Here is a 13,671-nt window from a genome sequence, read left to right as displayed (position 1 = left end):
CGGGGCAGGACACGCTGAAGCCACAGGCCTGCCAACCAGCACCCTGGGGGGCAGGCAGGGAGGGGCGGGGGCGGGGGGCAGATTCACTGAAAAACCGTGGGTACCAGGCTCACCCGTGGCAGCCCACCAGGGCCCAGCATAGCTTTGAGTCCTGGCCTGGAATCTCCTGGAATTTAGGGGTTGTGTTTCCTAGACGACCCCCCCCCCTTAATCTGAGCGGCTTCAGTGGGTCATAGTTCCTTGTAGGCCCAGCAATCCTTCACACAGACCATGACCTGTGTGCAGGGACACCAGCCGAGGGGACTGGGTGCCTGAGTCCCCCCGAGCCCCACGGGAACCCCCGTGCGTTCTTGCCGTAACTGCGGGAGGTGGGGATCTAATCCCGAGAGCTGGGAGGCAGTCCCTTAGCTGGTGTGACCACCCAGCCACCCGCAGCAGCCACACTGTGACACGCAGGGCTGCGCCCACCCTTCTCAATGCCCCGTCGACCGTGAGACTCAAGACAGAATGTGTGACCCTTAAGGGTCCGGTTCCAAGAAGCCCTGGAGTTTCCCAGGCTGGCCGGGGGGGGGGGGGGGGGGGGCAAAGCAGATGGGGGCAGGGCACCCATATCTACATTTTTAAAATTACAGCATTGAGGGGTGTGACCGGCCACCGGTCTGTCATAGTCTGGTTTGCCCTAGATTCTCAGATGGCCCAGCATCTCCACGCTTACAGGGGCCATGATGTTGGGGGACTGGATTTTGGGAGTGTGTGTGTTTGAGGGGGGCTGGCAGTTCTGCCCCCAGACTTACTACATAGCACAACAGGATACAACCCACCTTAATGTGAGGAAAAGAGGGGCTATAAGGAAAATGGTGACTGATTTACCCGCCCCCCCAGCCAAAATAATCCACAACCCCCAACACAGACACGCACTCAGAGGCCCGTTAGGAAGCGGAGCCTCCAGGAGGGATGGGTTGGAGGTCGTCTTAATCACTTACACCTGACAGTGAATGAGTTTATCGGATCTTTCCTGAGAACAGAGGGGTGAGGGCCACAGAAAACACTGAGGCCCCCCGGGCAGTGAGAGGGGGCAGCGGGCAGGAGGAGAGCAGTACAGCTGCTCCGCATGGGAGCTCAGCCAGCGGAGGAGGGGGCAGGCCCCCCAGGAAGGTGGGGCGACCGGGCCTCAGCTAGGGAGACACCTGCTGGGAGCAGATGGAACAGGTGGCCTGGAGTCCTTGAGAGACAGAGCCACTCTGACCCTGGCAGGAAACAGGAGACACCGTGGACAGGGTGCTGAGGCCACAGGGTGCTGGTAAGAGCCAGGGCGGTGCCCGGGCCGACGCAGTGGGACAAGACAGAGCCAGGGCACACCTGCCCCCTGGGGCGGGCTGGGAAGGGGTTGCCGGAGTTCCCCGGACATTCCTGGCCCCGGGTCCAGAGGCAGAAAGGGATCAGGGCAGTGGGAGGTGAGGGTGCAGCTGCAGGAGGTGGCGCCTGGCCAGAGGGAGGGCCCTCAAGACACTTGCAGGATGTCCTGGCAGGGCTGTCACACCTGTGGGACAAAGGTCTGTTAGATCAAGGGAAGGGGGCTCCTAGGGCTGGGAGAGGAAGGGGTCTCTGAACAGGAAGGCGTTCCTTTGCCCAAGCCCCGCACCCACACTGGGACAGAGACCCCCATTTTATGGGATGGAAGGGGGTGCAGCTCACAGGGCTGCAGGGACACAGCCAGCTGGGGCTGCAAACAGAGCTCTGGAGGTTGGGGCACAGCAGCCTGAGAGCAGGACCAGGGGCACTCTGGGCACTCTAAGTGGGCAACTGCAGGCCAGTTAGTGGGTGTGGGTGTGGGGTGGGCATGGGGCATCCCCCAGGAGTGAAGAGGGACTGCCCCTCACCTCGGCATTCAGGGATAAGTCTGCTTTTTTCCCCCACTGGGTTCTCTTGGTGGCTGTCGACTCTTTCTGCACCTCCTGGTTGGGGGCATCAGGGTGAGGGTCAGGGACAAGGCAGACTGCAGAGGGACCCTCAGCCCCTCCCCCTTCCTGGAGGGAGGACCCCAGAACCGCCCCTCCTCTCTGGTGCCTCAGGACCCACCGGCTTCTGCACAGCCTGCCCACTCCTGGGTTATCCCCTTCACTCTCAGAGACCCCCTGACCCGCCTCATTCTACCCTGAAAGGGCCCATGGTCAGGGGCCTCAGGTAGGAACCAGGTACCTGGGGATCCTGCTCTCCCGGCTCCTGGGTCCTGCTGATCCACAGGTTGAGCCTAGAGGTCACGACCCCTGAGAGCTTCAAGTTCTCCTGAAAAGGGAGGCTCCGGTCAGGGCTTGGGGCCACTGACGCAAGACAGGACCCACCCCATGTCCACCAGCACAGCCACATAGACCTGGAGGTCACTGCCCCCTTCCCCGGGACCTGTGGAGTCTTGGGCTCAGGTCACAAACAGATCAACAGCAGCTTCTGCCACAATGGACACATGAAAACACGGTGCTTTCTAGCAGTGCCAGGGCCAGGGCTCTGGGTTGGGAGACCTCAGGCTCCGTCAGCCATGCCCCTCACCTTCCGGCTGGAGGCGGGGTCTGCCCGGCTCTGTCCTGCCAGCTCCTTCTCAAAGAGGTGGCGCTTGTTGGCCACGCCCACGGGCGCCACGAAGAACTCGGTGCGGGAGGAGCCTGAGGACCTGACCGACTCTGATCTCTGGAAACAGAGAGCACAGACGCTGAGCCCGGGGAGTCGAGGGGGCAGACCACACCCTCACACCGGCAGGCACCACCCACCTGGATGGCCGAGTGGTATCTCTCCAGCTTCTCGCCTAACTTGACTGGGAGCCTCACGCTGGCACTGTAGGACAGAAGGACAGGGTGAGACCAACCAGGTGATCCCTGCCCCCAGGGAGACTGCTCTGCTGCACCTCCATCACCAGGTGAGGATCTAATGACCTGGCCCAGGTAAAATCTGCAGACTCCAGGACTGTCCTCACCTCCCTGGAAGCAGCCATTCAGTAGGACCAGGACTCTCTGCCATCCTCCCAGGTCCTGTCACTTCTACCCAAACACGTCCCCTGATTCTCCTCACCTCCGCCCACCTCCCCTGCCTGTCACCTGCACTCTCCCCCGGCTCGAACCCCAGGCCGGGAACTGTGCCTCCCCTCGTGTGCTATGGAACAGCCCGGCTAAGCAAACACAGGCCGAACATGACCAGACAGGAGAGCAGAGCCTCCGCCCCTGACCTGCGGGTTAGGGTTGTTTCCGAGTTGTTTATCCTGGGGCTCATCTGAAAGGAGAGAGAAAGGCAGTGATGAGTGTGTGGCAGGGGGTCCCAGGGCGGCTGAGCCCCCTCAAGGAGGGGCTCCGCTATCAGAACACCTCCTTCCTTGCACCTCCCACCCCTCCGCTGCTCAACTCCCAACCTAACCTCCATGAAAGGCCCCCCTCTTGTCTGGGAGATACCTGCCCCCCCACCAGTCTGGGTCAAAAGCCTCTCCTTGGGTCCCTGCAGGTGTTTTGGGGGTACCTGCGGTTCTGTCTGCCCCCCGACTGCAGGCCGGTGAGCCCTGTGGGGGCCTCCAGGCTCCCTGCAGCTCCGTCTCCCACCACCAGGTGGGGCTGCTCTTATGTGTCCATAAGCATCTTCCAAGTCAATAACCTGCCCTCCTCAGGTAACTCACTCTCCTCCGCTTTGGCCCCCAGGGGAATCCAAAGCCCCCCCCCCCACTCCCGTGCAGACAGTCTTCCTGGGGTCTGACCCAAGGCCTCTGTGCTGTGACGGATGCTGGTTCCCTGGGCTGGCCCTCCCGTGGACAGGACAGAGGTACCCTGGGCTCTCACCCGGAAGGAGATGGTCCTGGGGCTGGAGCGCCGGAGGGAGCTGCTGTAGGTGGTCTGGGTGGGCGAGAAGGTGTCTTCCTCCTCCTTGCTGGGAATCTTCACCTGGATGGGTGGGGGCGTGTCACACAGGAGGTCTGGGGAGCCCCGAACCCAAGTTGCCATGGGGACCGCAGGTGGCCCGGCCCATCCCAGGCTGCCAGGGGAACTGCTGGAAGGACCCCGAATCCAGGCCCTGAGTGAGGATTTGCTCCCCATTACGCAGCTGATGCCTCTTGCAGCCCAGCAGCTGCCCCTGACTCCTGTCCCCTGTTCTGACAGTGACGGGGAGCAGCCGGGGGGTGGGGCACGCACACGGCCAAAGTCAGCCTGAAGGTGGGAGACAGGAGACAGCAAGGGAGCCACAGGCACCTGGGCGGGACTGGGAGGGAGGGGGCACTGCCAACCTGGAGTGTGATGGGGGGGAGGCGGGAAGTCGCAGTCGGAGGGCTGCATGCTGCCGGCTCTGCTGAGGACATACGGTTCTTCCCAAGGAGGGCCCTTGCTCTCTGGATTCTCCCAGCCCCTGGCTGCTCCTGGCCCTGGGGGTGCTCTGGGGCCTGAGGCTTCTCGTGGGCCTGGGGCTTCTCCCGGGTGTGGGGCTGCTCCTGAGGCTTCTCCTGGGCCTGAGGCTTCTCCTGGGCCTGAGGCTTCTCGTGGGCCTGAGTCTGCTCCCGGGCCTGGGGCTTGTCCCGGGCCTGAGGCTTCTCGTGGGCCTGAGGCTTCTCCTGGGCCTGAGTCTGCTCCCGGGCCTGGGGCTTGTCCCGGGCCTGAGGCTTCTCGTGGGCCTGAGGCTTCTCGTGGGCCTGAGGCTTCTCCTGGGCCTGAGTCTGCTCCCGGGCCTGGGGCTTGTCCCGGGCCTGAGGCTTCTCATGGGCCTGAGGCTTCTCCTGGGCCTGAGTCTGCTCCCGGGCCTGGGGCTTCTCCTGGGCCTGGGGCTTCTCCTGGGCCTGAGGCTTCTCCCGGGCCTGGGGCTGCTCTGAGGCTGCAGCCCTCTTTGGGACCAGCTTTGTCTCTGAGACCTGCGACCTCTCAAAGATCAATGCCTTCTCAGACACCAGTCTCCTTTCCGAACCTGACGTCCTCCCTGGGGCCGGAGGCTTCTCCGAGACACCTGTTTTTCCTAGAACTGTTTTTTTCTCTTCCATCTTCTCCAACGCCGATGTTCTCTCGGAGATGGAGGTGCCCTCTGAGTTCAGCCTCTTCTCCAGTGCTGACGTCTTCTCCGGAATGGAGAACTTCTCCGAGACGGGGGACTTCTCCGAGACGGGGGACTTCTCCGAGACGGGGGACTTCTCCGGGACCCCCTTCTGTCTGCCCGCCGAGCTCTCCTCCTCCCGGGCCCAGGGCCCACGCTGCTCCTGGCTCAGTCTGCGGCGAGGTGGCGCCCCCGCCTCCTGCTTGGCTGAGAGGGGCTGCTGCTCCGCCGGCCCAGGGCCCGAGCGGTCCCGTCCCTCCTCCGCCTCCAGCCGCTCCCGGATGGGGGCCTGCGCGACCTCCACGGCCTGTCGCCGCTGCCTGCGTTCCCTCCTGGTCCTGAGGATGGCCTGCACATCCTCGCTCTCCTCTCCGGAGGCTGCGGCGGGCGGCGGCTTGGGGGCCTCTGCTTCTTCCACACTCGGCAGTCTGAGCCAGAAGATGGGAGGTAGGGTCAGAGGACGTTTAGGGTGGGAGAGACCCTGGGGTGTCGGACCCAGTAGGGATGCCAGCAGGGTCGCTAGGGAGGGGCCCACCATCACCATCACTTAAATAAGGACCACTTTCGTCTGCTTTACACAGAGGGCGTCTGAGATATCATTTCAACAGTTTATAAAACCCTGTAAGGCCCAACCATCCAGGGTCAGGCCTGATCGATAAACATGGGTTGGACAACTACTTTACATATGCTAAGCCCTGTACTGAGCATGGGAGTCAAAAGGAAAAATTCGGCCCCCACCTTAGAGCTGAGATCAAGACCAGAGGTATTCAGGGATTTGTCAAGGGCCACACAGCCATTCAGCAGCGGAGCCAGACCCCAGGCCCTGATGCAGGATCCACCCTCCCGTCTGTCACCTGGACGCACACACTGCGCTCCCTCCTCTGGGAGACCCATGGGAGCCAGGGAACATGACAGGACCGACTGAACCCCCAGTGCCTGGCCTCCTGCAGGAGGGGGTTCACCCTTCCCTCAGATCCCTGTTCCCCGTGTGACTCGGGAGAAGTCAGCGCACTGTCTGGGCCTTAGTTTCCAGATCTGCAAAGTGGGCTTATTAGGAGGGAAGATGAGACTCGTCCCACGGGTGAGCCCTGCACAGTCCCGGCACACAGGAGACATTTGGAAAATCCTGGGCCCTTCTCTCCCTGGCCCTCGAACCCCAAGGCTAGGCGGCTACACCAGCCCCTTCATCCCTCCCCTTAGGAGGGAATTACAGAGGGTCCGAGTTTGAGGGTGCAGCCTGGTTTAATGGGGAAAGTGGAGCCACAGAGCCTGACAGATTGGACAGAAATTCTGGCCCCGCCGCTCCAGGCGTATTACCTCAGCACATCACTTGTGTACGCCCTGACTCAGTTTCTCTACCTGTAAATGGGCTCATGGTACCTCTCTGGGGGACACTGTGAGGACTGAGTGAGAGAGACCCATCAAATGCCCAGCGAAGCACTGGCTCACAAATGGAATGAAGAGACTGAACCGATTAGAGCTGTGAGGTGAGGGGAGCCAGGCAGGGTCCGGGGCGCTGGGGGGGGCGGGGACATGATGTTCCTTTTCACTCCCTGAGCCACGTGTGTCTCCCCCCCCCCCCCCCCCCGCAGGCCTCAGGCTGCACTGAGTGGTCAGCCAGGAGAGGCTGTGACACCCGGCCCCGGCCCCCACCCTCACCTGTGGGAGGCCAGCCGCCCTCCATTCTGCGCGAGCCCGGGCGACCCGTCCTCCGAAGTGGAGCTGAGGTTCCGGTGGCGTCGCCGGCGCTCCCGCTGCTGCTCCTCTTGGTCTTCCAGGCTCCACTGCCGGGCCAGGCTGCCGGAGGGGAGGGGCGGGAGGTCAGGGAGGCCCAGGGGCCCCACGCCCTGGCCACCCACAGGCAGACCTGGGAGGCCGCGGCTCCTAGGTGGCGCCCTCTGCGGGTGGCTACGGGCGCTGCGCCCACGTGCGTGTGGCAGACGATACGAAAGACAACCTGAGAGTCTCAGTGATAATTCTGTATGCGGGCGCCCACCCCAGACGCCCCAGCCGTCCGGTGAGAAAGGGAAGCGTGTCCACCCGTGACTCCCCAACCAAAGCACGGAATTGCTCCGCGGAGGGAGAGACAGGTACTGTAGGTTGTCAGGAAGGCTCAGGGCGGAGAGAGGGGCCCAGGGTAGCCTGGGGGCCACCGCCCTCCTCCTGCTTCAGGCGCATCTCTGCTCCACGCAGGGGAGGTGGAGGGCTCCAGGCTAGGCCATGTGGCCTTGACCACAGAATGTGGGCAATTCCCTGACCTTCACACGACCTCACAGCTCTGCACAGCTGCACACGCATCGTTCATTCATTTCATTCATTCACTCACTCGCTCGCTACACGCAAATGAGGTCCTCTTAGGACTAGGAGCCTGGGTCGGCCGCTGACCAAGAGGGATTCCCTGCCCAGGGCAGGCTGAGCTTGCGGTGCAGCCAGGAGAGCAGGTTTGGGGAAACCCAATGACCAACACGCTGACCTCTCAAGTCCAGAGCCAGGCTGGGGAGGGGGGTTACCCGTGGGTGCCACCATCCAGGGAGTCCCGGCCACCCTCACCAGCTGAAGGCCACTCCCTCCCTGTTGACAACCCTCTCCTCTGCTTCCACCTGCATTTGGGGACATGCACCCTCTTTGCCTCCCTGTAGGGCTGTGACCCCTAGCTGCTCTGGCTAGAGGAGGGGCAGGTGTGAACACTGCCCCAGCGCAGGCTGCCCCAGAGGCTCAGGAAGTAGGACCTGCCAACCTTGGAGGAGAGAAAAGACAAAGGGGCCCAGGCCTGGGCTGGGAGGCCCTGTACCACTGGCTGTGTGACCTTGGGCCAGTGTTCAGCCCCCAAGGGTTGCACACAACTAGGGTCACCCTAGGCAGTCACCAAAGTCTGATGGTCTAGGGAGAGGTGTTGGAGGAGACCGAGGGCAGCCCTGGAAGGTGGGAGGGCTGCTCAAGGCCCAGGCAGGAAAATGATTAACCATGAGCTGCTCGGGGCAGGAGTTCTCAGATCCACCTCCACCCCCAGCAGACAGGCCCAGCCCAGCCTCGCCCACGACCGGGCCAGCCCAGGGAGGAAAGGACAAGGCTGCTGACAGGGCATCCAGCCAGTGGCTCACCACTGCCCCCGAGCCAGGGCCACAGCATCTGAGTTTCCACTTCATGCCAAGGGTGGGCTGCAAGCTGGCCCTCAGCTCCCTGCAGGGCCCCACTCGTCACACCTTCCTTGCAGTCCTCCCAGCCTGCTGGGTGATGTGACTCACGGCCCTCTCCCTCCTGTGCTGGGGCCTGTTCACCTGGGAGCGGAGCGGGAGCGGCCCTGTGCCCTGGTACATCAGGGTAACAGCTGGCAGCAGTGTGTCTGCCCTCGGGGCTTGGCCAGGGCTGGGGAGGCAGGGAGGGCAGAGGGGCTCCTGTTGCAGGACTGCCTTCGCAGGGCCACCTGGGCCCCTGTGAGAACTGGACTCCGCCCCTGTGCCAAACGGGCCTGTGTCCCTCTGAGGAGTGGACAAGCTCAGACCAGACCCTGTGCCCATCTGAAAAGCCGCAGCACCCACCACACGCACATACCCAGGCAGGCGTCAGACAAAGTCACATACATCCCGGCAGCTGGCTCCTGGGGAGGCAGCGTCTAGTTTGACTGTAGTGAGGTCCGCAGTCAACACTCAGACGGAACCTGCTCGGACACACGGGACCCTACCGCCCACTCAGGCGCTTGCTCACTCCACAGGCCACAAACACGCCTACACACACGTGTGAGCACATCCGCAGGCACAAATATACCCACTGTGAGAGAGAAGGCACACCCACAGCCAGCCAGGCACACTGACCCACAAGCAGAGTCCAAGGCCTCGGCTGCCAGCCCCACCCGAAGCACATACCTTCCCTGGGGTGTGTCTAACCTCTCGGCAGCCTGGGTTCCTCTCCCAGAGCTCTGAGCTGCCTCCAGTCTCGGGGCTTAGCTTCCCCCGACACCCCATGGGTCCCTCTACATGGGTCACCATGGGGCTGTGCTGCAGAGCAGTGGGAGGTGGGCCCCCCGCCTCAGGAGACGAGTGGGCCGGGGGGTGGCTGAGGCTGAGGCTGAGGCCCGGGAGAAGCTCTGTACTCAGACCACCACGGGAGGCGGAGGCGGGGAGACCCCAAGGCCGCCTTAACGGGGAAGGCCTGGGGGGGGGGGCACCTGCAATACCCCAGCGCCCACCTGGGCGGGGCCAAGAGGCCAACTCCTACCTGGGTAGTGCCTGAGGGTCTGGGTCCGAGTTACACGGACCTCAGTTTCCTCAGGGGCAAGATGTGTGCAGCAGGGCAGCAGGGATACGGGGTGAAGGTGCTCGCGGGAGCACTTCGGGGTGCGGCCTCTGAGACGAGCCCCCTTCCCTGACCCTGACAGGACGTCCCGCAGGCAAGGATAGGACGCCCAGTCCCCTGACCCCCTGAGGGCCCCGCTCACAGATAAAAACGAGCGCAGAGGGGGACACCGTCTATCCTGAGGTCACCCAGCCCAAACAGCACCCAGAATGCCAATCTCAGAACCTGGGGCTCTGGGGGCCAGCTTCCGGGGGGCCGCCCTACAACTCTGCCAAAACCCGCCGCGAGGGGGACTCGGGAATGAGGCTCAGCCACCCCTGACCACCTCCCAATCCCCCAGAGCTGGCCTGGGGGGGCTGGGGGCTCCCCAGGCCGGGCATCAGCGCTCCCCACGCGCCCTGTGCGTGGCCTCCACCCCCACGGGGAGGAAAGGAAGCGTGGGGAGCAGCCACACCACCCTGACCCGAGGGTCCCCCAGTTCTGGCTCCCTGAGGAGCGGCAGGCTCCCGGGACAGCCCCCCCGGGGTCCGGCTCACCTGGACAGCGCCGACCAGTCCTTCCTGCCCCCGGACATGCTGCGGCCTCGCCTGCGCCCCTCCCCCGCCCCGGCCCAGGTGAGTCGCGGGGACTTATATCCGCGCCCGCCCCGCGCCGCGCGCTGATTTGTCGCGGCCGCGGCCCCGGGGTGTGGGCTCCCCGGTCCCCGCCCCGCCCCGCGCGCCGGACAGACCCACGGCCGCTCGGACGGCCGCCGGGAGGCGCGGGGCTGGTCGGCGGGCGGCCCGGGCGAGGGCGCCGGCTTCCTGCCCAGAACCAGTCGGACCAGCTGCGCCCTCCGCGCGCGCAGGTGCCGCGGCCCCGGTGCCCGGCGGGGGGCGGGACGCGCAGGTGGGGTCGGGCTGAGCGCGCGTCGCCCCAGAAACGCGGGGCGGGAACGGGGCGCAGGTGCCCGGGCGCCGTGATCTCGCCCCAAACAGGCCTGAGATGGGCTGGGACGTACCCCCCTTCCCCCCCCCAAAAAAAAAACCACACACGCGATTCTCAGATTCAGTTCAGCAAACGCTGAAAACAGGAAGGTGTGGGAGGCTCCGCGCGGCCGCCGGGGCTGGACTTTGGGCTGGAGGGGCAGGCGTGCACCCGGCCAGAGGAAGGTCCGGCTTCCCCGGGAGGAAGGCGTGGACGCAGATAACTGGGACTGGGATTTTGGGGGAACTTGAGGCTGCTCCCGCACCACCAGCACCACCTGGCTCCCTTCACCTGCCCCTCTGGGCCGGTGGGTGCGGCCGCTTCCGCTCCAGGAGCCAGCTTAGGGGGAAAGCATCTCCCCTGAGGGACCCGAGCTGCAAGGTCAGCGCCCAGAGGAGCTGGCTGCAGCCTCAGGGGGACCCGGTGAGAGGACCCCGGGCTGTGCGCAGAGGCCAAGGCAGGGCCAAGAGCCACCTGTGGCTGTCTCCAGGGATGGAGAAGAGGGAGCAGCAACCAGGGGCGTCCCTGGGTCCTCGGGGCCCGGGCCTGACGGAGAACCTAGGGCTGCCTGGGCACCTGGAGCACACTCGTCCCACAGTGTCGGTGGTGGCACCTCAACTTAGAAGAGAAGTACCCCCAGGCGCTGGAAGCCTGGCCCTTCCAAGGACACTTCTCGAGGCCAGGAGATAATCACGTATCTTAAAGTCCAAAATCCACCCTGACTGGGTGGCTCGTTGGGTTAGAGCGCCGACCGGGTTCCCCACGGTCGCAGGTTCTATCTCAGGTCAGGCCACATACAAGAATCAACGGAGGAGTGCGTGAATGAGTGGGGCAAAAAGTCGGCCCCTCCCCCTCGCTCTAAAATTAATAAATAAAAATTTAAAAATAAAAGTCCAAAACCCGACACTCTCTCTGTAGATATAAAGACCCACAGACATGGACGGTTGGCGTGTGGATGACGGGAGTCACGAGGAGCGGTAAGTTCCGTGACGTGCATTTTTCCAGCCGCTCTGTGCCGGGCACTGTCCCCAGGACCGAGGTAACCAAGTGCCGCCAACTGGAGCACTGTCTCTAGCAGCAAAACGGATGAGTAATCGGTGGTGTTTTCATCGTGATTCCACGGCAGAGGAGATGAGCTGCAGGTGACTGTGTCCCCAGGGATGATTCTACAGCCTTAACCTCCAACAAAGCACCGGACACGGCAGAAAGCATGCGTGTCTGCCAGCCAGGCCGACAAAAAGGTGTGAACATCATGTGTCATTGACAAATTCACGAAATGTGTGATGATGTCGTATAGACAAGAAAAGGAATGAGCCCGGCCGGCGTGGCTCAGTGGTCAAGCATTGACCTAGAATCCAGGAGGTCACTGGTTCGATTTCCGGTCAGGGCACATGCCGGGTTGCGGGCTGGATCCCCAGTGGGGGGAGCAGGAAGTGGCCAATTAATGACTCTCATCATTGATGTTTCTCTCTGCCTCTCCCTTCCTCTCTCTGAAATCAATAAAAAAAATTAATTAATTTTTTTAATAAAAGCTGCTCACTTCCTCTGGGGAGAGCCTGAAAAGACCGAGCATCGCGCAGGAAGTCCCCGGTCGAGGTCAGGAGTTTCCAAGACGTCCCAGCCAGCAGAGGGAAGAGGTCACGTCTCTGCTGCCAGGATGACTTCAGGCTCTGGAATCCCCAACCTCAAAGGGCAGCTTCTCCTTCCCCAAGAGGCCAGAATGCGGACCCAGGGGGATCCCTGGCCCCAAACCAGCGGGGTTGGAAGTCACACCTGACAGTCACGAGCCTACCCCCCCCCACACACACACACACTCCTCCTGGGGCTCCCAACTCAGAACACCTGTCCTGGCTCCCAGGTGAGACCATGTTTCTCTCCTGAGCCCGGAGCAAAGGGCCAGGTCACCCAGCCTGTGTGAGGGCCAGGTGTGGGCACTGGCTGGAACCAGGCACCTGCTGAGATGGGCCAGGAGTGGGCTCCCTACTCAGGAGCCCAGGCCTCTGTCTCTGGCTGGGAGACCAAGCTCTGCCCACACCCAGTGTTTGCAGTGGACCAGGAGTCCAGGGCCCTGCGTTTTAGTCCCAGTTTAGGTCTGTGACCTTGAGCGAGTCACTGTCCCACTCTGGGCCTCCTGACCTTGACTGCAGATGCTTTCCCAGGGGTTCTGACCTCACGCTGCTCAGCCCTGGCCTCAGGGACCCCCAGGCCAGCTCAGGGGTGGGTTGTGGGAGCAAGAGCCTCTCCCTCACGTCCAGTGATGGGCCCCGCAGCCGGCACCCGTGGGGCTTTCTGAGGAGAGAGCCCAGCTGGGTCAGGAGAGGAGGCGGCCATCAATACTGGTCCTGGCGGCCTGTCCTGGGCCTTGGTAGCCTGCTCACCCACCTGGAACGAAACTGCCCCCCTGGCCGTCCAGCCCGGAGTCTGCGGGGAGTCTGACTCACTTCACGGGGGGCCATTGGGGCTAATGTTTAACTGGCTCCCTCCTCGTCAGGGCACTTTAGCCCTAGCAGCCCTGAGCACTGGGCCTGCTGCGAGGCGAACAGACAGACAGACAGTGCTCGCCCCCTGGCCCCTGGAGGAAAGGGCCAAGTCGGGGAGGGGGCTGCAGCTGGCCTCCCGAGGCCTCGGACAGGCAGATGTAGTGGCAGGTGGCATCAGGCCCATCTCCAGCTGCAGAGAGGGTGCTCGCCAGCTGTTGTGTGTGGCTTTGTCACCGACAGCCCCCAAGTAGCCCCCTTCTCTTCACCCGGCCCCGGTGAGGCCCTACTGTGAGAGGACGACCTCTCCTGTGATGTCATTTGCACAATTCCCCTTGGGCGGGGCTGTTGCACCTCCCCAGGTGCAGGTGCAGGGCCCTGACCCCCAGCCGGGTCCCTGAGGAAGGTGGCTGGTTGGGCTCCGTTGACACAGATCTGAGTCCAGAAAAGCTCAACCCTGAGGCCGGCTGACCCAGGTTCCAATCTCCAACCTGCGGCCCCCAAACCCTGTAACTGAGGGTGAATTACCTCAACCCCCCAAGCCTGCATTTCCTCCCCTGCCCATCTGAGTCACGGTATCCACCTCTTTCTGAGGTTTTTCTGAGAACGGGGTGATATAATTCTGACAAATCAGCAGCATCTTATTTATTATTATTAAAATAGTGACTGAGAGCCCAGACTGCGTGGCTCAGTGGTTGAGCGTCGACCTGTGAACCAGGAGGCCGCAGTTCGATTCCCGGTCGGGGCGCATGCCCGGTTTGCGGGCTTGATCCCCAGTCGGGGGCGCGCAGGAGGCAGCCGATCAATGACTCTCATCATTGATGTTTCTCTCTCTCCCCTTCTCCCTTCCTCTCTCTGAAATCAACAAAAACATATTTTTTAAAAATAG

At 63.0% G+C, this 13,671-nt stretch overlaps 1 protein-coding gene across 1 annotated transcript; it reads right to left on the bottom strand.

Moving 5' to 3' along the window:
- Nucleotides 1-913: 913 nt before the first annotated feature.
- On the bottom strand, nucleotides 914-10,037 carry LAD1 (ladinin 1). Its single transcript, XM_081123918.1, has 10 exons — nucleotides 9,876-10,037; nucleotides 6,706-6,843; nucleotides 4,256-5,474; nucleotides 3,813-3,914; nucleotides 3,215-3,258; nucleotides 2,763-2,826; nucleotides 2,545-2,682; nucleotides 2,200-2,286; nucleotides 1,881-1,955; nucleotides 914-1,540 (listed from the first exon to the last, which is right to left on the bottom strand). The coding sequence occupies exons 1-10, from the start codon at nucleotides 9,911-9,913 to the stop codon at nucleotides 1,535-1,537; spliced, it is 1,911 nt and encodes a 636-aa protein (XP_080980044.1). The 5' UTR covers nucleotides 9,914-10,037; the 3' UTR covers nucleotides 914-1,534.
- Nucleotides 10,038-13,671: the final 3,634 nt, after the last annotated feature.

Source organism: Miniopterus schreibersii, assembly GCF_964146895.1.
Source record: "Miniopterus schreibersii genome assembly, chromosome: 21".
Lineage (NCBI taxonomy): Eukaryota > Metazoa > Chordata > Mammalia > Chiroptera > Miniopteridae > Miniopterus > Miniopterus schreibersii.
This window is presented reverse-complemented; position numbering and strand designations above follow the sequence as displayed.

Excerpts from the sequence above, each read along its gene's own strand:
- LAD1 (XM_081123918.1), bottom strand. The coding sequence starts at position 9,913 with ATGTCCGGGGGCAGGAAGGACTGGTCGGCGCTGTCCAG. Across the intron at positions 3,915-4,255 it reads TCCCCCCCATCACACTCCAG|GTGAAGATTCCCAGCAAGGA; the intron begins GTTGGCAGTGCC and ends CCACCCATCCAG. Across the intron at positions 2,287-2,544 it reads ACCCCGCCTCCAGCCGGAAG|GAGAACTTGAAGCTCTCAGG; the intron begins GTGAGGGGCATG and ends CTCCCTTTTCAG.